Source organism: Amblyraja radiata, chromosome 10 (genome assembly GCF_010909765.2).
Source record: "Amblyraja radiata isolate CabotCenter1 chromosome 10, sAmbRad1.1.pri, whole genome shotgun sequence".
NCBI classification, from domain to species: Eukaryota; Metazoa; Chordata; class Chondrichthyes; order Rajiformes; family Rajidae; genus Amblyraja; species Amblyraja radiata.
Genome location: NC_045965.1, coordinates 29,748,078 through 29,771,708, shown reverse-complemented (window position 1 = coordinate 29,771,708; position 23,631 = coordinate 29,748,078). Strand labels below are relative to the sequence as shown.

Genomic DNA, 23,631 nt, shown 5'->3' with positions numbered 1-23,631 from the left:
TCTGTAAACAGCCTGGATAAACAATATTTTTCTTTATAAATGAACCAATATTCGTGATCACTGACTTGAATAAGCCCCCACAATCCCTTCATCCCCAGCTGTTACCAGACCCGCGGTCATCTTTTATGCTTCCTGACAGCTGCAAGGACTTACCAACAAGGCTGAGCAGTGAACTGAAACAGTTCCTAAACAGGTAACTATGCCTCAGGTGGTAGGACCACTTGTATGGTTTTCTGATGACTCGTGGCAAAGGGTTTGTTAGCTCCTCTCACAGACCAGTAAAAATATTGACTTTTTCAAGATATTAAAAATGGATTAAAAAACATTGAAGACATAAAGGCAGATATATCTGTTATTAACTACCAATATATAATCAAATAAAGAGACAAAAAAATAGCTGAACATACCTTTATATGGAAGGCTAATGGCTCAATGAAAATGAATAATGCATCAATATAGAGGCCTGTCGTAAATGAAATGTACCCTGCCCCACAGTTCAGAATGAGCAGAATTGGCCAGGGCTGATTGCCGATTACGGGACAAAAGTGAGGTACTGGATATACTGGCATCTGATTTTTGATTGCATTCTACTTTACAGACAGAGAAATCACATCTAGAAACCCAACCCGAGGTTATCTTTACAGCCGCCAACGCAAGGAAAAAAAGCACATACAACCGGGGCCATTTTAAAGAGTTTAAGAGCTCATTGACCACATTAGGATAGGGAAATTTGATTACATACACCGAGAGAATTAAAACAAATATCTGCCAAATAACATATAAGCCATGAGGCTCCTAAAGCAGGCATGAAGCTCTTCACATTTCTAAAATAGAGTGATAATCATGCCTTGGGATCCTTGTTAAAAATTTATAATTTTATTTTAATTATTTCTATGGCACTCAAGGATTTCTAAAACAACCAGCTCATTCAAGCTATTGCTCCCTTCCAGGACTTGTATTCAAATGCAAAAAGGGAATATTATCTTTCTTACAATAATTTGAGATGCCAGTGAGGCAAAATTGTTGGCCAAATGCTACTAACATATCTCAAAACAAATTTTGGGCCATGCACCGACCATCTATATACTACTGTATCTTAACTTAAACATGGCATGAAACAAGTCTGCCTTTATGTAGGTAATCAGATAGTGTTTCGAATTTCTTCAGTAATGTCATAGCTCTTTCTGCATCTCTAATATATTCAACTGTGCTCTCTATAAACATTTTCAGTTGGCTTTGTGCGAGAATACCATTACAATTCAGATTCAATACTGGATGTGAACAATATGAAAAGATGGTGAAGTCGGCTTTCGGTACATTGGCCTTCATCAGTCAGGTTATTGACTATTCTAATTGGGATGTTATGGTACCATTGTACAAGACGTTGGTGAGGCAACATTTGGTATATTGTGTTCAGTTTTGGTCACCCTGCTATAGGAAGGATGTTGTAAAGCAGGACAGAGTGCAGAGAAGATTCACAAGGATGTTGGTAGGACTTGAGGGCCTGAGCTTTAGGGAGAGGTTGCGCAGGCTACGATTTGATTCCTTGGAGCATCGGAAGATGAGGGGTAATTTTCCTCATGTGGCCCTTGTGGCTAAAGGGATCAGGGGGTATGGAGAGAAGGCAGGGATGGGATACTGAGTTGGATGATCAGCCATGATCATATCGAATGGCGGTGCAGGCTTGAAGGGCCGAATGGCCTACTCCTGCACCTATTTTCTATGTTTACAAAGGTTTTTAGTTTAGTTTAGAGATACAACGTGGAAACAGGCCCTTCGGCCCACTGAGTCCATCGATCCCCACCCATTAACACTACCCTACACAAACTAGGGACAATTTTACATTGATATCGCCAATTAACCTACTTGGAGTGTGGGAGTAAACCAAAGAACTCGGAGAAAACCCATGCAGGTCATGAGGAGAATGTATAAACTCCGTACAGACAACCGTACAGGATCGAACCAGGATCTTTGGCGCTGTAAGGCAGAAGCTCTACCGCTGTCCTACTGTGCCACATGTGTATAAGGTCCTGAGAGGAATAGATTAGGTGAACACAGAGCCTGTTACCCAGAGTAGAGGAATCAAGAACAAGGGAACATAAGTTTAAGGTGATGGGGGAATGAATCAGTAGGAATCCGAGGGTCGACTTTTTTTTTTACACAAAGGTTGGTAGGTATGTGGAACGTGCTGCCAGAGGATTAGTGCAGGCAGATGCAGTCCCAACCTTTAAAACGACATTTGGACAGGTATATGAATAGGAAAGGTTTGGAGAGATACGGGCCAAATGCAAGCAGATGGGACGAATGTAGATGGGGCATGTCGGTCAGCTTGGGCAAGTTGGACAAAAATTACCTGTTTCCTCGCTGTATGACTATGACTCCAAAGGTAAAAATGAACTTGAAAGACTATTAATACAATAATACTATTAATTCAATAAATAGTACTGAAGTTCAAACTGAGACTACAGGTTAATTTCTCTTCCAGAAAGAGAAGTTGTGTTTCATTTAGTTTTAGAGGGTTGACGGGCCTGCTTCTGCGTTGTACAGTATCTCTAAACTAAAACTAAACTAAGCTCCTTTCTGAAGTGGTGATATGATAAGTAATTTCCTCACAAAATAGTAATGAGATAGTAAATAAAGAATAGAGGTACAAGGGTGGCATGGGGGTGGAGAACATGTTGAACAAAGTGAGAAGAGTCAAAAGAGATGTTGTTGAGGGCGAGGACAAGTTTATAAGAGTAAGTAAGGAATCTGCCTAGGCCGTGAAACTTTTGGATTATTGTAAAAAAAAAACAACTCAGGTTTAGTTTTAGTTTTGGAGATACAGCACGGAAACAGGCCCGCCAGCCTACTGAGTCCGTGCCGCACATCGATCATCCTACACTCTAGGGGCGATTTTCACACAGCTAATTAACCTACAAATCCGTATGCGTGTGGCATTTCTGGGGTATTTAGGATTGGGCAATAAACAAAGGCCACGTGCAAAAAAAAGAATCTATTGGTTGGTGGGAAATGATGACTTCTTCTTTGAGTATTGCAAAGGAATATTTTAAGTTTACCTGAGATGAGAACCAGGATCTTGTTCTAACAGCTCAAAAGATATTATATTATTCTGCTGAAGAGTCTGAAGAAGGATCTCACCCATTCCTTCTCTCCAGAGATGCTGCCTGACCTGCTGAGTTACTCCAGCATTTTGTGTCTATCATGTGTAATTTCATCGGCATTCCTTTTGATATTAGTGAAATATGAGGTGTTGCATTTTGGAAAGACTAATAAGAGCAGGACCTACAACATGGATGGTATAGCTCTGGGGAGTGTTGTAGAGCAGAGGGATCTAGTAATGCAGGTACATAGTTCCTTGAAGGTGGCGTCACAGGTAGATAGGGCGGTCAAAAAGGCTTTTGGCACATTGGCCTTCATCAGTCAGAGCAGGTCTACCGCTGCACCACTGTGCCACCCTTAAAGCCTATCTGCTCCTGTAAAGATAATCTCAGTGATTCTGTTCCCTTGCCTGCTTTTCTCACCAACTCTTGCTGAGGTGATCCAATGTGCCTTAATATGGGAACAGCTAAATATGGCCCAAAGACTTTCAAAAATAAATTTGGTATAGGTGCACAAATTTTAGGTCTCCCTTTGCAGAGTTTGGTGCCAAAGTGCCTTACCAAAAAGAAGCCCCTTGCAAAATCAATGGAGAATTGTCATAGGGAGATAGATTGGAATCTCAGTATTTTACCTTTCTAGAGTGAGCAAGTCAGGGTGGAATATGTGAGAGACAGAAACAAAAGACTCAGTGTGAAGAAGGATCCCGAGCCAAAATGTCGCCTATCCATTCCCTGACCCGCCGGGTTACTCCACCATTTTAAGTTTTACTTTGTAAATCGTCTAGATTTGAAATTCCTTATTTTGTGATCAAGTGTCGTCATGATAATTCATTCGCAGGTGACCCTAAGGTAATGGTGTTTTTCCAGCTAGGTTACTGATATTCTAAATTATTTCTAATGCAAGATCTTCTGTATCTATTAATCTCAGCAGAAATATCTATCATTGCACTCCCTGTGGCCTGTATGATCGTTACTTCACCACTTCCTTTCCTTGCTATGTTGTACACCAGCAGGGACAGAAGTGAACCAATATTTCCATTTCCACCAGCGGAACTTCACTCTCAAGTAGAGGTACATGGACAGGAGACACAGGGCGGACAAGCAGTATAACAGCACACACAGGCCTGTATCCATGTGGGAGAGGTTCACTCCCAGCATACTCATCCATTTCTTCTTAGGACTGACTTGGTCCCAGAGCTGCCTACTCCCCACCACCCAATTCTGCAACCTCTCTCTAAACACAGGTACATCGTAAAAATCAGAGTCATCAATGGACTGCAGATGCAATTTGGGTCCATGGTATCGGTTGTTCTCCAGGCTAGTTCTCTTGTTTTCAGTCCTGGACTTAGCTTGATTTTTGTATTGTATTGAGTCCAGGTCAAGTATGTCATCTACTTCCATCCTAGTTGCACGTTTCCACTTGACAAAAGTCCTCTTCTGACTCCTGATCCTCCTCACTACTGTGTGGTCGACCCGCTGTTCTTCACGCATCGTAGGTGGCTCCTTGCTTTCTCCTTCTTCCTTGCCTAGGTCTTTTCCTTTCTCCTTCTTCTCCTCCTCTTCTTCTGGGCCAGGCTTCCCTTGGTCCTTCCAAGTACCTTCCCTTGCCTTCTGCCTCTCCAGGAAGGTCTCCTCTTCTTCCAGATAACTGTAGTCTATGTTATCTGGAGAATAATACCCAAGGAGGAAGTTCAGCAGCGCATCTTTGACCCACATATGGTGTCCATTGGCATCATTGTGACATTCCACACACATGTCGGGAGGTGGCCATTGAAGCTTTGGGAACTTTGGATCCTCACTTAAAGCACCTGAGGAAATATGAGGATAAGAAAACTTCAATTGTATATACAGTATTCAATTTTAAGAACTTGATGCTTGAAAGATACAAGCGGACACCACAAACATGGCGACTCTTTGCGTTCTTTAAGATTAATTTCACTGTTTTTACATGAGAATCTTTGCATTCTTTTGCTTACATATAATTGCGGTTGGGTACAGTATGATTTTACTGGAATGTAAGCAAAACACATTTCACTGTATATAGGTACATGTAAGAGCAAAGCACTGGAGAACTCTTGAACTTTAATCAGACTTTACTTTGCACTAAAAGTTATTGCCTTCATCCTGTATCCGCATCCTGTGGATGGCTTAGTCATACAGCATGTAAACAGGCCCTTCGGCCCCAGTTGCCCACACCGACTGACGTGTCCCATCTACACTAGTTCCACCTGCCTATGTTTGGTCCATATCCCTCTAAACTTGTCCTATCTATGCACCTATCGAATTGTTTCTTAAATGTTGAGATTTCTTAAAAGTTACCCCTTGGATTCCTATTCCCCCATCACTTTAAACCTATGTCCTCTGGTCCTCTATTCCCCTACTCTGAGCAAGAGACTGTGCGTTTACCTGATCTATTTCTCTCATGATTTTATACACCTCGAGAAGATTCCCCCCTCATCCCCCTGCGCTCCAAGGAATATAGTCCCTGCCTGCTCTACCTTTCCCTATAGCTCAGACCCTCAACTTCTGGCAACATCCTCTTAAATCTTCTCTGCACCCTTTGCAACGACAATATCTTACATATAACATGGTACCCAGAACTGAACACAATACTCCAAATGCAGCCTCACCAATGTCTTATATAATTGCAACATGACCTCTCAACTTCTATACTTGATTGTTTGATTGTAATCATGCATAGTCTTTCTGCTGACTGAATACATGCAAGAAAAAAAAATGCTTTTCACTGTACCTCGGTAAATATACTAAACAATTCAGCAACGCAAGATTCAGAGGCTTCATTTTACACATTTGTATTAGGATACAAGGCTTGCTATGATGGTTTCTATGCAGCACTAGGTGGTAGAACTCAGCGGCTCAGGCAGCATTTCTGAAAGCCTAGGATAGGTGACGATTTGGAATGGGATCTTCCAGCTACTCATAGGTTATAGGAGCAGAATTAGGCCATTCAGCCCATCAAGTCTACTCTTTGCAGAGTGGTGGGATTAGCACAGCTTTAGCGAGACAGCAGGTAGCTGGTGTAGGGTCCTGACTACAGCTCATTTAATTCAGCCCCCTCAACCTTGTGTTTAGAGAGGGGAGGGGCAGTTGTTTTAAATGACACGTGGAGGCTAAGCCTACCCAGGGGACGGCGTTTGATGCCATTTCACTGCTTCAGAGTCAATGAACTAGGTGGTGTAGGTGGCGGCGCGACTCGTTGCAGCGGCTCCTACAGCCTGTCTGTCTTTTTTTTTTTTTTTTGTCTAGTTAAATGTAGTGTCTGTGTTTTTTTAAGCTTGGTTTTAAATGTGTATATGTGGGGGGCGGGGGGGGGGGGGGGGGAAACCGTTTTAAATCTCTTCCCTGTTCGGGAGACCCGACCTTTTCCCTGTCGGGTCTCCATTGTCGTTGGGGCCCAGCACCGTGGAGCGGCCTCCAGCCTGAACGACCCGGGGGCTCGGGAGACTGCGGATCTGCGAACTACTCACCATCGTGGGGCTGGCCGGCCTCGGTGCGTGGGGAGCGGTGGTGACTCGCTGCTGCGACTCGACTCCTGGGGCTCGGAGGCTCCAGCAACGCAGCCGCAGGTCCGGTGGACTGGGACATCTGGAGCTCGCGGGTCCGGGGGGAGAGAGAGACCGCTTCCCGGAGCTCCCGCAACGCGACTTCTCCAGCCCGTGTCGCGGGGTTGGAACGACCCGGAACGGGGTCATACATCGCCCGGCACGGCTTCATGGCCGTGGGACATTACAGCGCCCGCCGGGGGCTCCAACTTCGAGACTTCTAGACCGGGAGCGGGGCCGTAAATCGCCCGGCACGGCCTAAAATGGCCGTGGGACTTAGCATCACCCGCCTGGGGCTTGGACATCGGGAGAGAAATTGAGAGCAGGGGAGAGAAAAGACTTTGCCTTCCAACACAGTGGGTTCACTGTGATGGATGTTTGTGTGAACTTAATTGTGTGTATGTCTGTAGGACATTGTTTTTGTTTGTATGGCTGTGGAAACAAAATTTCGTTTGAGTCTCACTGGGGCTCAAATGACAATAAATTTGTATTGTATTGTATTGAAGGATGAAATCCCACCATTTGTAAAGTGCCAGGACAATTAATTTGGTCCCCATCTTTGGAAAACTCTTTAAAGACGAATAGGATATTTGAGGGTTTTATTGGCCAGAATAGTCTTCTGAGGGAGCTGTTCTCAACCCTTTTATTCCAGGCACCAAATATGGAGCAGATTACACACCAAATGAAACAGTTTACCAAGGGTTTAGTTAAAACTGTTCCACTTGACCGACATGGCTCAGATCTTTCACCAAGCAGTTTCCTGTGCATCCTGATAAAACCCTTTCAATATTCATTCATGAAGCCAACTGGAAATCAAATGCCTTGTGATGCCCACACCAGCCTCTTCCTGTGTGCATGAATTAGCAGCTGCATTTTCAAACAATCTGCATGGTTCAAGAGTACTCTGGAGACACAAAAAACTGCAGATGCTAGAAACTTGCACAAAACACAAAATGCTGGAGTAACCTAACAGGTCAGGCAGCACCTGAGGAGGGAAATGGACAGGCAACATTTCGGGTCGGGACCTTTTTCAGATTGAACTGTTTGGATGCAAGTCAGAAGAAGTGTGGCGAGCTGAAACGTCGCCTGTCCATTTCCTCCCCAGATGCTGCCAAATTGCCGAGTTCCTCCAAACACTTCATGTTTTCTTCAAAGGTGTTTAGTTGGCCAGGGAGCACTCTGCGTGACACTGTGGTATTTGAAGGTGTTCGACACTGATTGTACAATTACAGATTTTCCTTCCTTCACTACAGTGGTGGCACAGACGGACAGAAGTGTGAGACACAGCAAGTCTGAAGAAGGGTCCCGACCTGAAACTTCACCAGCGGAGGAATCGGGAACAAGAGGGCATAGGTTTAAGGTGAAGGGGGAAGGATTTAATAGGAACCCGAGGGTAACTTTTTTTTTTCCACACAAAGGATGGTGGGTGTATGGAATGAGCGGCCAGAGGAGGTAGTTGAGGTAGGGACTATTGCAACATTTAAGAAGCAATTGGACAGGTATATGAATAGGACAGGTTTATGGGCCAAAAGCAGGTAAGTGGGTCTAGGGTAGATGGGGCATGTTGGTTGGCAAGTTGGGCCGGAGCATTTCTCCACCCTGTATGACTCTATCTTTGTTCTCCAGAGATGCTGTCTGACCTGCTGAGTTACTCCAGCACATTGTGTCTGTTTTGGTAAACCAGCATCTGTAGTCCCTTGTGTCCATAATAACATCACCTGCTTGGCCATCCAGCCGACCCCTCCTCACCTGCCAGCCTGTTGTTGACATGATTGTGACGAGACCACAGCCACAGGACAGCCTGGTTGAAGCTGTTGACGCGGTCCATGGATTCCGCTGCCATGGCTTCAAAATGGCTGGCGCACTCCCTGCATCCAAAGAAATGCTTGACGTACTGCCTCAAGGCATACAGGACCTCCAGAGGATCAGTCTCAACACCTGGGGAGGTAGGGTTTCAGAAAGATTATCTCTGTTAGTATTAGAAGATTGGGAGCACTCACTTATTCCCATTGCTCCGCACTTAAAGGTCTAATTTCCCCTGTTTCCTGGTGCAAGTAGCCCACTCCCCCACCGTCCGATGGTCACTCTTTTGTTACTCTCTCATTCAACTATGGAAACCAAGCACAGGAGAGAGGGGGAGGAGAGGGAGAGAGGGGGAGGAGAGGGAGAGAGGGGGAGGAGAGGGAGGAGAGGGAGGAGAGGGAGGAGAGGGGGAGAGGGGGAGAGGGGGAGAGGGGGAGAGGGGGAGAGGGGGAGAGGGGGAGAGAGGGAGAGGGGGAGAGGGGGAGAGGGGGAGAGGGGGAGAGGGGGAGAGGGGGAGAGGGGAGAGAGAGAGAGAGACACCTTGAGTTTTTAAGTTTAGTTCAGAGATACTGCATGAAAACAGGCTATTCAGCCCACACCGACCAATGATCACCCGTACACTAGTTCTATCCTACACAGAAGGGTCAATTTACAGAAGCCAATTAACCTGCAAAACTGCCGTCTTTGGAATATGAGGGGCCTATCGAGTCTTTGCCAGCTTGTAGAGCAACCCCATTCCTCATGGAAACAGGCCCTTCGGCCCACTGAGGCCTCTAGTGTGTACGGAGTGGACAAGAAAGTGGAATATCATAGAACTGGTGTGAACAGGTGATCAATGGTCAGTGGCTGAAGGACCCATTTCCATACTGTATTTCTAAACTAAACTATTCTGATGAAATTCTATGGTTAAAGACCTGTCAGGGTGATAATCAATCCAACAATCACCTTCATCTTCAAAAGAAGAGATAGATGCTATTAAACAAAGAAATATGAAGTCTTACTTTGTCCTGCAAGTACCATTGATTCATTCTGCTTTGCAGCCTGCACTGTTAGGAGGTGGAACAGAGTCCATACGGAACAAGGGTATCCTCGGAAGTGTGGTCTACTGCCTTGGCAACCCACCCAACTCACTCTGTCAGGCAAGATGGCTCCAGATGTCTAGAAAGCAAAGCAAGCAAAGAATGAATGTGATCTGCACACGTTCAGAACATATACAATATATGGAACTGGTGCACTGCAACGTGGGAACTATATTCTGAACTCTGTATCTCCCTCTTTGCTTTACCTATTGTACTTGAGTTTGACTTGATTCTATTTATGTTCATAAGTCTTAGGAGCAAAATTAGGCCCACCAAATTTACTCAAATTCAATTTATTCAATCATGGCTGGTCTTTCTTTCTTTCTCAACCCCATTCCCCTGCCCTCTCCCCATAGTTCTGTAGTTCACATCTGCACTTTTGTACTTCACTTCTGTACTTAAGTTGAGTTAAGTTTAGAGATACAACATGGAAGCAGGCTTTTGGCCCACTGATCACTGGTCCTTCACACTAGTTCTATGTTATCCCACTTTCCCTACACATTAGGGGAAATTTACAAAGGCCAATTAACATCCAAACCCACGCGTCTTTTGGGATGTGAGGGGAAAATTCGGAGCACCCGGAGGAAACCCACGCCATCACAGGGAGAACTCCACACGGACAGCACTAGAAGTCTGGATTAAACCCAGATCCCTGGCGCTGTGAATGCCTGCCCTAATTGATGTATAGTATTACCTGATGTACACTTTCACTATAATATATCATGTATTGTACATAATACTGATCTGATAACAAAACATCCTTTTATTCTAAGGCAGTGCCCTCTGATCCTAGAATCTCCTGGAAACATTTTCTCTGCATCCACTCTATCCAGGCCTTTCACTATTCCATGTTTCAATGAGGTGTACCCCCCCCCCCCCCCCTTCCCTCATCCTTCTAAACTCCAGTAAGTTCAGGCCTAGTGTGTGGCCGATGAGCAATGAAATTCATACTCATACAAGGCCTCATAATGATGGCAATATTGACTTTTGAATAATCCATGCATGTATAATTTTTGTCACAAGTCCTCCTTGTGAGAATACGTTTCACTTTCCAACCACTCTCTCTGTAGCACAAGAGCAGATACGATCCATGAATGGGTAGCTTACTTCATTCTTGTTGTCCAGCACATCTGTAAGGGCACGAAAGGTGATGTTCTCTGTGCCAACATTTGCCAGCCAGGTGTCGGTGATCTGAAGCACCTTCATAATGAACGGTCGCCCAGGAAAGAGCTAGGGAGAAGAAAAAAAAAAAAAATCATAATTTTGTCAACAATTCAGAACAAGCATGTTTTTGCCTCGAGTTCTCAGCTTTATCCAGGATAAATAACAATGAAGAACATCCAGGTTGATCTTTCCAAAAAGAGAAGCCCTTATCACGGGTAAGAAGGAACTGTAGATGCTGGAGTAACTCAGCAGGTCAGGCAGCATCTCTGGAGAAAAAGGATGGGGTGACGTTTTGGGTCGGAACCTTTCTTCAAACTGAATTTGATGTCACTCCACCACCACCCCTGGCTGCGCGTTTCAGGCACTCATTACCCTCCGTGTAAAAAAAATTGCCCCGCATATCTCTTTTAAACTTTGCCCCTTTCTACCTTAAAGCTGCGTCTTCAGTATTTAAATTTTCTACCCTGGGAAAATCGCTCTGACTGTCTACCCCATCTGTGTCTCTCATTTTATTTGTTTCTATTGGGTCTCCTCTCAACCTCTGGCATTCCTGAGAAAACACTCCAAGTCTGTCCAGCTTTTTAGTTTAGTTTTGTTTGTAGATGCAGCGTTGAAACAGGCCCTTCCGCCCGCTGGGTCCACGCCGACCATCGATGCCCCCCGTACAACTTACAAATTTTACCGAAGCCAATTAACATACAAAACCTGCTCGTCTTTGGAACGTGGGAGGAACTCAGAGCACTCGGAGGAAACCCACGCGTTCACAGGGAGAGCGTACAAACTCCATATAGATAGCATCGGTACTCAGGATCAAACCCGTTTCTCTGGCACTGTGAGGCAGCAACTCTATCGCTGCACCACCATGCTGCCTTTTTCATTACAATGGATCTGATGATACAGATATAAAAATAATCCTTTCAAACGGTACAAATACTGACTTTCAATGCATGATATTAAACACAATGTATGACTTCCTTCTCTTTTCATTGTCAAACTGAAGTTTTAATCTGTGGCTTGTAGGGATTTATTGGTGAGATGTATTGGACCTCCCAGAAGAGAGGGATCCTTCTATCCACTCCTTCAGGGGGCGTTTGCCTTGTCCTTTTAAACGGTTCACTTCACCAGCATACAAAACACATTAATCTCGGCCAATGTCCTTTGTGTAGGCCAATGTCCTAGTGTGTAGGATAGAACTAGTGTACGGGTGATCGCTGGTCGGCGTGGACTTGGTGGGTCGAAGGGCCCACTTCCAAGCTGCATCTCTAAACTAAACCAAACTAAACACTGATGGACCAACCTTAGTGAGAACAGCGATGAAGTGTTGCAATGCAGTAAGGGTGTCTCCCGATAGCTTCTGATGTTTCCCCACTTCCATCTTGAGGGAGTAGTAAAGTGCAGACTCTAGGTCACTCATGTACACTCTGGAGCTGCAGAGAGGAACACAGACAAAAATATATTAATATAGCAAAACCTTATTATGGCCCCAAAACAGGCTGCATCATCACCTCACCCGTGACGGAATCAGTTCCCGCTCAACTTGGAGACAAGGATGCAGCCGGAGATCATGAGAGTGGAGAGAGATGCAGCTGCTCATTAATAGTGGGAAGGGTGTTATCCATTTATAGTGGGGAAGGGCATACAGTTCAATTCTGCAACAGAGGGAGGGATAAAGCTAAATCTTGTACTGAGAGAGGGACATAGTTACTTGTTGAGGGGGGGAGGGGGGGGGGGGGGGGGGATGGAGGGGTGGGGGGAGGGAGGTAAGGGACCGGGTACTGTAAATTGCCCCTGGTGTGTAAGTAAATGGCTGAATCTGGGCAAGGGAGCTGGTTTGATGAGAATGTGGAGAGAATACAATGGGATTTGTGTACAGCGAGCGTAAATGGGATGTTTGATGGTTGGCATAGATTTAGTCACAGAGCTGTATAGCACCAAAACAGGCCCTTTGGCCCACTGAGTCCATGCCAACCAGCAATCACTCGTTCACACTAGCTCCACTTCATCCACTCCCTACATACTGGGGACAATTTACAGAACCAATTTAACTTACAAACCCGCCAGTCTTTGGGAAGTGGGAGGAAACTGGAGCATGCAAAGGAGACCCAGGTGGTCACAGGGAGAACATGTGAATGCCGTACAGACAGCACCCGCAGTCAGGATCAAACCTGGACACGGCAGGCCTGAGAGGGGGGAGAACCCAGCTTGTGGCCCCTGGTGGAAGTGAGACTGTCCACGAGCTCCCTCTGGTGCTCAAAAAGAGCAGTACAGCACAGCCATTGCAATTGAAGAAGGGTCCCAACCCAAATCCATGTTCTCTCAAGTTAAGTCAAGTTAAGTCAAGATGCTGCCTGGCCCTCTGAATGACTCTCGCACTCTATGTCCATTGTTAATTAATCTTCCCCACTAATGACCTCCACCGGCTACCCTCTATAACACTACAATTCTGTTTCTCCGCTCTCACCATCATTGACCATTGACAGTTCACTTCCCTAACATTCAGTTGATGCAATGGTACAACTGGTAGAGCTGCTGCCTCACAGCTCCAATAACCTGGGTTCAATCCTGACCTCTACTGCTGTTTCTGTTAAGTTTGTCCCTGGAACGCCTTAGGTTTCGCTTAGAATGCTCTGGCCTACAAAAGTAAATTAGTAGATTACCCCTGGTTTCTATGTTTCTGTGTGTAAGTAAATGGCAGAATCTGGGCAAAGGGGGTTGAGTGAATGAGAATGTGGGGAGAATAAAATGGGATTTGTGTAGAGTGACAGTAAATGAGGTGTTTGATGACATGGATTTAGAGTCATAGAGCTTTACAGCACCAAACCAGGCCCTTCGGCCCACCTTGACCATGTTGGCTAAATTGGCACATTGGGCGAGTCCTTTTTGCCAGCGTTTGGTCAATAGCTCTGTAAATGTTTCCTATGCAACTGTACAACTCCTCCCCCTTCTGTCGAAATTGTACAACTTCTCCGCCTTCTGTCGTAACGGTACAACTCCTCCCCCTTCTGTCGTGGGGTAGACTGAGACTGACCCTCATGATCTTGTACACCTCAGTAAGGTCACCCCTCAGCCTCCATTTGGTGGGCTGAGGGACCCATTTCCATGCTGTATGACTACGATTCTGGAATTTCTCCCAGTGGGAACAGAATAAGGTGTGGGTTTGGTGTGGTTGGGGCAAATTGCTGAGAGGTAGCCACAGTAGTTCCCCATAACATTTGTTAGAAAGGCCTGACCTGTTGAAGTCTTTCCATGGCTCCATTGTGGCCCGGTCAGCCGAGTTGTTCACCGTCAGCTTGTAAGCTCCTCGCGTCACTCCCGGCAGCCGGCGGAGGTAGTACGTGTAGAAGATGCGCGTCTCCATTTTCCTATGGTTCAAGATAAACCTAACGTCAACATGAAGAACATTTACCATCTCACCTCACCAGCCCGAGGGGCAGAAGCATTTAGTTTTGTCCCTTGTCTTCACCAGTACAAAGCAAGTCCTTTAGCTTGCAATGGGCCGTTCTCCGCACTGTTCTGCTGGCAAAGTCCACCTGTCGATAGTAGTGCTGACAGAGATAAAAGGCTGCAGAGGTTGAAAATCTGAAATAAAAACCAGAGGTGCTGGACACACTCAGCAGGTTGGAGTGGAGTGGAATGAAGTGAATTGGTCTGGAAATGAATGGTAAGATACAGCATGGAAACGGGCCCTACGGCCCACCGAGGCCATGCCGACCATCGATCACCCATTCATACTGGTTCTACGTTACCCCAGTTTTGCATCCACTCCTTAGACACTGGGGGCAATTTACAGAGGGCCAATTAACCTACAAAATGGCATGTCTTTGCTCTGTGGATGGAAACTGAAGCACCCAGAGGAAACCCATGTGGTCACAGGGAGAACATGCAAACTCCACATTGACGGCACCAGAGGTCAAGATCGAACCCGGGTCTCTGGCACTGTGAGTCAGCAACTCTGCCACCTGCGCCGCCCAATGGGGGCAGGTATTCTCACTGCATTTATAAATATTTGGAAGAGGCACTTGATTCACCAAGGCATAGCGGACCAAGCAGCAAGCATTGGTATATGAGATCTGTATACATGGGCACTTCTTAGCCAACGTGTTCACAATGGGCCAAAGGGCCTGTTTCTAAGCTGTGTAACACATGACTCTATGACTACAGTATACTGATTTTTTTCTGGATCAATTATAAGACATGGAAGCAGACTTAGGCCATTCGACCCATCGGGTCTACTCTGTCATTCAATCATGGTTGATCGATTTTTTTCTTCTCAACAATATATTGCCCTCTCTCCGTAACCTTTGAAGACTTCACTGGTCAAGAACCTATCAATCTTTACTTTAAAAATACCCAATGACCTGACCTCCACAGCTGTCTCTGGCAATGAATTCCACAGATTCACCACCCTCTGGCTAAAGAAATTACTCCTTATCTCCTTTATCAAGGTACGTCCTTTTATTCTGAGACTGTGACCTCTGGCAGAAACGAACTGGAAGGAATGAAAAATGTTTAATGGGAATTGAGTGTGAGAAAGAGAACAAGTTTATAAAATAATAAAATGATAGGAAAAAAAGAAAAGGAAAATGCAGGGAAATACAAGATGGTGAAAACAGGAAGTAGAGATGAAAGAACCAGCGAGGAACAGATAAGTATAGGTGGAAATGGTTAAGATGCAATGGGAGGAGGTGTAGTCGGCTGGGTGGTCTTCAAGATTTCAAAGATGCAGTGCTCAAACATGTCCCGGTCATAACTAATACGTGACCACGCTGCAAAACTTACTGCTCTGTTACAGGGACCAGCTATCTATATGCCTCTTAAAGGCATATGCTGGGCTATGGATCTCCGCTCAACTGCAAGCAGATGATGGTTTTGTACTCAATTCCAAATAAGTTTCCCCTCCACTAGCTCTGCAGAAGGGCTGGCACTCTGATAATCATCAGCACTATCCAATTATCCCTGACATCTGTGGCAGGAGACAGCAGAGAGGGAAACTACGGCCTGGGACCAGCTTACACTTGACTTTAGCTTCTTTGCACAAACGTCCCTTCGGCTCTGATCAAACTCATCCTGGCAAGCCCCATTTACCCCAACACTGCGCACTGGTCCCTGTGCTGCCCTACCACTCAGCTCTTTGGCATTAATCCTCCATTCACAAAGCAAACATCTCATCTGCTCGTCACTCAGCTCACCAATCGCACCAGTTCCCTTATTCAGTCACCCTGGAAATCGCTATTGTTTTCATGCAACAGTCTGGAACATCCACAGTGGCGCAGCGGTAGAGTTGCTGCCTTACAGCGCCAGAGATCAGAGCTCAATCCTGACTGCAGGTGCTGACTGTATGGAGTTTGTATGTTCTCCCTGTAACCGTGTGGGATTTATCCGGGTGCTCCAGTTTCCTCCCACATTCCAAAGACATACAGATTTGTAGGTTAATCGGCTTGGACAAATTGTAAACTGCCTCTGGTGGGTAGGATAGTGTTAGTGTAGGGGGACATTGGTCGGCGCTGACTCAGTGGGCTGAAGGGCCTGTTTCCACGCTGTATCTCCAAGCTGAACTAAACCATGATCCTGTCTCTGACTCCCCCATCTGGTGACCACTGCAAATACCAATGGGATCAATTCTGAGTGCAATTTTTTCCTGTTCTGCCCTGCTCCCTCCGATCAGCAGATGTCACTGCCAGCACAGGTGGAGGCCACAAGGCCAGCAACCTTCCATTGTACAGACATCAATTCACAGAAAGCGTTTAAACACTGCAGCCGATTCTGCTGAGTGTTTTCAGTGCTAGCAATATACTGGCAACTTGTTAAACAGTTAGTAAGACACGGAATGCTGCCGCTAGCCCTTTGCACCATCGGCTCCTGGTTCCCCTGGGGCTGGCGTACAGCTGAGGGCAATGTTTTCTCCCCTTCGAGGTGGTGGTGAAATGCAACCTGTTGTCAAACACTTCCTGGCACCTGTCTCCTTGGGAGATTTGGCCAAGGGGATTAACAGAGCAGTAAGTTTTGCAGCGTGGTCACGTATTAGTTATGTATAGCGTAGTTACGTATTAGGACATGTTTGAACACTGCAACTTTGAAATCTTGAAGACCACCCACTATCTACACAGGGACCAGCTATCTATATGCCTCTTAAAGGCATATGCTGGGCTATGGATCTCCGCTCAACTGTGTGCAGATGATGGTTTCGTACTCAATCCCAAATAAGTTTCCCCTCCACTAGCTCTGCAGAAGGGCTGGCACTCTGATAATCATCAGCACTATCCAATTATCCCTGACATCTGTGGCAGGAGACAGCAGAGAGGGAAACTACGGCCTGGGACCAGCTTACACTTGACTTTAGCTTCTTTACACATATGTCCCTTCGGCTCTGATCAAATTCACCCTGACAAGCCCCGTTTACCCCAACACTACGCACTGGCCCACTGGTCCCTGTGCTGCCCTGCCGCTCAGCTCTTTGGCATTAATCCTACTCCCACTCCTACTCCCAGAACGGGGCCAAGACGATTGGAGATAGACACAAAATTCAGGAGTAACTCAGCGGGACCGGCAGCATCTCTGGAGAGAAGCAATGGGTGATGTTTCGGTTTATGAGATTGATCCCTGGGATGGCGGGACTGTCATATGAGGAGAGATTGAAAAGACTGGGATTGTATTCACTGGAGTTTAGAAGGATGAGGGGGAATCTTATAGAAACATATAAAATTATAAAAGGACTGGACAAGCTAGATGCAGGAAAACTGTTCCCAATGTTGGACGAGTCCAGAACCAGGGGCCACAGTCTTAGAATAAAGGAGAGGCCATTTAAGACTGTGGTGAGAAAAACTTTTTCACCCAGAGAGTTGTGAATTTGTGGAATTCCCTGCCACAGACGGCAGTGGAGGCCAAGTCACTGGATGGATTTAAGAGAGAGTTAGATAGAGCTCTAGGGGCTAGTGCAATCAATGGGGAGAAGGCAGGCACGGGTTATTGATTGGGGACAATCAGCCATGCTCGCAATGAATGGCGGTGCTGCCGGTCCCGCTGAGTTACTCCTGCATTTTGAGTCTATATTCAAATGACGTCACGCGCTCCAGCCGGCTGTGCGGACGCATGATGACGCGCGCCTGTCGCGTAAATGACGGCCAAGTGGGACAGGCCCTTTAGTGGTCGCAGGTTTTCAAGGACAATGACATACAGAGCATGTTCTGTGTTTATGACAGTAGAGTTATACATACACGGAGATCGCTTGGTGCGTGTTATCTTTGAAGTACAGGTAGAGAGATGGAAGCGTGTGTACACCCAACAGCTGCATGAGGCTCTCTTCACTTGGCAAGACCCTTCGCACGGCAATGTTCTCAAACTGCAGCATGTCCAAGGTCACCTGTGGGGGCAAGCAGACATCAGTCAGAAACTTAGATAGACACAAAGTGCTGGAGTAACTCAGCGGGTCAGGCATCATTTCTAGAGAACATGAATTGCAACTCCCTTTAAACTTTGGTGGTACCAAGCTATCAAGTTTTCCAAACCTGTGGGTGTTACTTCGTTTAACACCCAAATGCAATTTAATTCTGCTTTTTTCCCCCCCAACATCTTAGTTAAATTGGAGTGCGAAATATATCTCTGGTGAGTTTGAAGGGAACACGAAATAGAGGAAGGGTCCCGGCCCAAAACGCCACCCATCCTTTTTCTCCAGAGATGCTGCCTGACCGACTGAGCTATGCCAGCATTTTGTGTCTGTCTTAGGAAATAGAATGCAGCAAGTTTCAACATGTCTGTCTGGAGATGCAGCATTGAAACAGGCCCTTCGGCCCACCAAGTTCGTGCCGACCATCGATCACCTATTCACAGTAGTTCTGGTATCCCACTTTCACATCCACTCCCTACACATTTGGGACAATTTACAGTGGCCAATTAATCTACTTTGATCGACTAGCTGCCCCAATATTTAAATACAAATCACAATTAACATAAAATATTTAAGTATTCTGCTTCTCCGGTGACATTGGAGCTTTATTCATGCAGATGTCAGGGTTCCATCACATCCCTGACCAGCGACTTGTGGAAGATGGAAAGGTTTGGATGAGCCAAGTGGTGAATCATTCACCACAATATACACAGCACAATCTGCCCCAAGGCCAAGGTACACATGTGAATGCTCTGGGTAGGTTTTGACTGGCGTACTCAGATGACATGGGAGAAAGAACACTCTCAGCAATGTGAGAAGGGTCATCTGTCCATTTCCCTCCAACGATTCTGCCTGACCCTCTGAATCCCTCCACAGCTTTGTTTATTGCTGTAGATTCCAGCATCTGCAGTCCATTGTGTCTCCATTTTACTGCCCCATTGCAACATTTCCTCAAAGTAAACCTACTCTGAACTTTGGATTCAGCGTAGAAACAGGTCCTTCAGCCCACTGAGTCTATGCCAGCTAGCAAAAGCCCTGTATACCAGCACCATCCTACACACTAGGGATAGTTTACAATGTACAGAAGCCAGTTACCTAACAATCTGTACGTCTTTGGAGTGTGGGAGGAAACCAGAGCACCCAGAGAAAACCCACACAGGCGCGGGCAGAATGTACAAACTCCGTACAGACAGCACTCGTAATCAGGATCGAACCCATCCCTGACATTGTAAGGCAGCAAATCTACCGCTGCGCCATTGTGCTTCCCTAAGTTAATCAGTCTTAAGAAGAGTCCTGACCCAAAAACAATCGATAACGGAGCAGACGCGATGGGACGAAGGGAGCAATTCTGCTCCTATGTCTTATGGTCTGTTCCCATCTGTGACCACTCTTCCAATAGCTAAACTCCTGAATTTCTTTCTCCCGAATTCTTGCCCACCTCCCTTGCATCTTCATGCGGTTGTATCATCACACAGAAAAATGCTGCTGTTCCATTTCTCCTCATCCGGAGTGATAGTAGGTTAACGTGCTCCATTGCAAAATAATTCTGTCACCAATTGAGCTTGGTGTTATCAGGAGGCAATCTTCCAGTGGTTTCGGATATAATGTGAAAGATTAAAACGTACTTTCAAACAAAATCTGTCTGATTTTGGGAATTAATGCATTTCTCAAAGTGACGTTGAGTCCTTTTGTTGGGGATATGTCCTGTTAAATCATTGCAGTAGAGAACAGAGGTCGAATTACAACCAATCTTTCTTGCATGGAAGGAAGACAGTTCCATCGTACTGTGAAACAGGTTACTGAAATTAGATGAGGTATTTGTGGTTTCACAACTCATTAGCGCTAGGTGAGGTGAAATACATTTGAGGTGAATATGACTTTGGCTTAAGTGATGACTATTGTAGTTTGGCTTAAGTGGATACATAGTGTGTACCTTTGCTATTAATTGTTTTTGACATTGCTGGAAAAATAACAAGAATACTGTTGCTGCATGAAATGAAGAGCAAAATCATCCAATCTGTGAAGGTGGGAACCTGTTCGAGGTTCTGTGTTTCAAGAAGGAACGGGGTTTGTTTCTATGCATGTTTCTATGTTAACACTTACGTCACCGGGTGTTTGCATTAGAGTCAGCAACTGGTGCAGATGAATCACCAGTCCTGGCTAAGTGTAATATTCCCCATACATGGAATATTTCAAATATTATTATCTGTACTATACCGCACCATCTAGTCATACATGTCTGACACTTGCCAGCATTGAAGGTAGACAAAAATGCTGGAGAAACTCAGTGGGTGAGGCAGCATCTATGGAGCGAAGGAATAGGTGGTGTTTTGGGTCGAGACCCTTCTTCAGACTGATCAGACCCGAAACGTCCATCAGTCTGAAGAAGGGTCTCGACCCGAAACGTCACCTGTTCCATCGCTCCATAGATGCTGCCTCACCCGCTGAGTTTCTCCAGCATTTTTGTCTACCTTTGATTTTTCCAGCATCTGCAGTTCCTTCTTAAACACTTGTCAGTATTGTGTTTTGTTTTGTTCACCTTGTTATTGGAAAGATGTTGTTCTGGAACGGGTGCAGAGAAGGATTTACAAGGATTTTGCTGGGACTCGAGGGACAGCTATAGGGAGAGGTTGAGCAGGTTCAGTCTCTATTCCTTAAAGCGCAGGAGGATGAAGGGTGATCTTACAGAGTGCACAAGATCATGAGAGGAATAGACAAGGTAAATGAACAGTCTTTTACCCAGAGTAGGGGAATCAGGAACCGGAGGACATAGGTTTAAGGTGAGAGGGCAAAGACTTAGTAGGAACCCGAGGGGCAACCTTTTTTTACACAAATGGTTTCTGTTTTAAAAATACCCAATGACTTGGCCTCCGCATTGCGGGGAGTGTCTATTTTATATTATGTGGGGAGCAGTCTAGTTTACTTTATGGAAACATGCCCTCAAGCCCACCTAGTCCAGGCCAAACGTTGATTACCCACACAGTAGTTACATGTTACCAGTATGACAAATGGTTCTGACCCGAAAGTCACCTATTCTTTTTCTCCAGCGATGCTGCCTGACCCGCTGAGTTACTCCAGCAATTTGTGTCTATCTTTGATATAAATTAGCATCTGCAGTTTCTTCCTACACAGTTCCATGTAATCCCACTTTTGCATCTTACACACCAGGGCTGATTCACAGAAGCCAATTAACCTGCAAATCCACCACTTCTTTAGAATGCTGGAGAACACCAGAGCACCTGGAGAAAACCCACATGGTCACAGGAGAACGTACAAACTGCATAGACAGCACCCGTCGTCAGGTCTTTATGTCGCTGTGAGGCAGCAACTCTACCGCTACGCCACTGTGCCACTGTATGCTAGTCGAAAGGCAAAGGCACACGTCTTACCTCTCGGCCAACGTACGATGTCTCCTCTTCAAAGATAAGTGCCAGATACTGGACGTCATTGGCAACAAAGAAGCTCTGAATCTCTGCCAAACTGCATTTGAAGATCGGAAAATATAAGTGTCAGTAATTGATCACTACATTAAAGATACTTCAAAGACAATTGACGTTGCAAGAACATTGAAGTGGTAAAGGTACTAATCCAGATATACAAGGAAGTGCAGATTCTGGAAACTTGCCGAGAAGACAAAGTGCTAGATAACTCAGTGGGTCAGGCAGCATTTCTGGAGGTGCTGGATAAGCAACGATACCAGTTGGAAACTTTCTTCAGACTGCTGATCTAATTTGCCACTAATTTTTGTTTCAGTTTAGTTTAGTTTAGAGATACAGTGCGGAAACAGGCCCTTCGGCCCACCGAGTCTGCGCCAACCAGCAATCCCCGTACACTAGCACTATCTTATACACTAGGGATAATTTACATTTTTTAGCAAGCCAATTAACCTACAAACCGGCACGTCTTTGGAATGTGGGAGGAATCCGGAGCACCCGGAAAAAACCCATGCGGTCACCGCAGAATGTACAAACTCCGTACAGGTAGCAACGTAGTCAGGTTTGAACCCAGGTCTCTGGCACTGTAAGGCAGCAATTCTATCGCTGAGCCGCTGTGCTGCCCTAATCTTGAGGTGTTCAATTAAAAAATATATTTTTTTTTGTACATGCACAGAGCGACACAATGGCACAGCTGGTAGAGCTGCTGCCTCACAGCACCATAGACCCAGGTGTGACCCTAACCTTGGGTGCTGTCAGATCTAAATCTATTCCATGTCCTCCAGAAATGCTGCCTGACCCACTGAGTTATTCCAGCACTTTGTGTTCTAATGGAGAGAATAAAGTTGGATTAGATTATTAAAGGATTACTGTCAATGGATGGGTGATGGTTAGTGTGGATTTGGTGAGCCATGATGTATCTCTCTATCTAAACTTCCTCTCCTGTCTGAACACATTACAGCCTCTGGAATCAATATCAAATTCTCCAATTTTATGCAACTCGTCGTTTTATTTCCATCTGCATCAGATCTGGCCATTTCATCCATGATTTTAGCTCAGATTTTCTCTTTCTGTTTATAAGGTCTGTCCTTTTGTGTATGCCCTTAGTCCTGCTATTAGCAACACATAACTTCAATGACAAGGCTTTCCATACAGGTGAAATGTCATCAATGATCCATTGTTTCCCTCTGCCATTGACAAGAACGACTGACAATATTTAATCAATTTCTCACACCCTCTGCTCTCACCCCCTTTCTGGGATAGAACAAGGATAGAATTTCCCTGGTAAAAAACAAGGAATGAGGTGGTGAGTGTATGGAAAGAGCTGCCACAGGAGGTAGTTGAGGCAGGCACTATTGCAACGTTTAAGAAACATTTAGGTTTGGAGGGATATGGACCAAATGCAGGCAGGTGGGATTAGTTTAGATGGACTAGATGCCGACTCAAGCTAGAGATGTTGGTCGGCATGGGCAAGTTGGGTTGAAGGGTCTGTTACCAGACTCCATGACATCATGCACATACCTGGCTGGCTCCAATGGAGGACACGATGGGGGCCATTCATTCTCTCCGTGATTCTCCAGGTGATTAATTAAATTGTGTCGCAGTTCTAACACACCGCGTTCAGAACCTGTTGGGAATCAGACACACACAAGCTGGAGTTAGGCAAGCGCTTGTGAACTAGGCCCGGTAATGACAGTTTCATTTTGTTTCGGTATACAGTGAGGAAACAGGCCCTTCGGCCCACCGAGTCCATGCCGACCAGCGATCACCCCATGCACAAACACTATCCTACACACACTAGGGACAATTTACAATCTTCACTGAAGCCAAGTAACCTACAAACATGTACGTCTTTGGAGTGTGGGAGGAAACCGGAGCTCTCGGAGAAAACCCACGCGGGTCACAGGGAGAACGTACAAACTCTGTACAGACAGCACCCATAGTCGAGAACAAATTTGGGTCTCTGGCGCTGTAAGTCAGCAACTCTACCGCTGCACGACCATACAGCCCTAGCAGTGCAGGCATTTCAAAGGAATATGATTCTAATGGGAAGGCAAGTGCTAGATTTGTAAACCAACTCAGTTCTCTATTAGTACATCTGCT

General features: G+C 45.6%; 1 protein-coding gene across 1 annotated transcript in view; it reads right to left on the bottom strand.

Moving 5' to 3' along the window:
* Positions 1 to 397: 397 nt before the first annotated feature.
* Positions 398 to 23,631, bottom strand: part of qsox1 (quiescin sulfhydryl oxidase 1) — a 58,842-nt gene continuing 35,608 nt past the window's right edge. The window contains exons 4-12 of the mRNA XM_033028429.1: positions 23,050 to 23,155; positions 21,484 to 21,574; positions 17,925 to 18,070; positions 13,941 to 14,072; positions 12,008 to 12,137; positions 10,654 to 10,776; positions 9,469 to 9,625; positions 8,414 to 8,602; positions 398 to 4,909 (exon numbers count right to left, since the gene is read on the bottom strand). Coding sequence (XP_032884320.1) covers positions 4,077 to 4,909; positions 8,414 to 8,602; positions 9,469 to 9,625; positions 10,654 to 10,776; positions 12,008 to 12,137; positions 13,941 to 14,072; positions 17,925 to 18,070; positions 21,484 to 21,574; positions 23,050 to 23,155 — 1,907 coding nt within the window. The 3' untranslated portion in view covers positions 398 to 4,076. The remainder of the gene's footprint in view (positions 4,910 to 8,413; positions 8,603 to 9,468; positions 9,626 to 10,653; positions 10,777 to 12,007; positions 12,138 to 13,940; positions 14,073 to 17,924; positions 18,071 to 21,483; positions 21,575 to 23,049; positions 23,156 to 23,631) is intronic.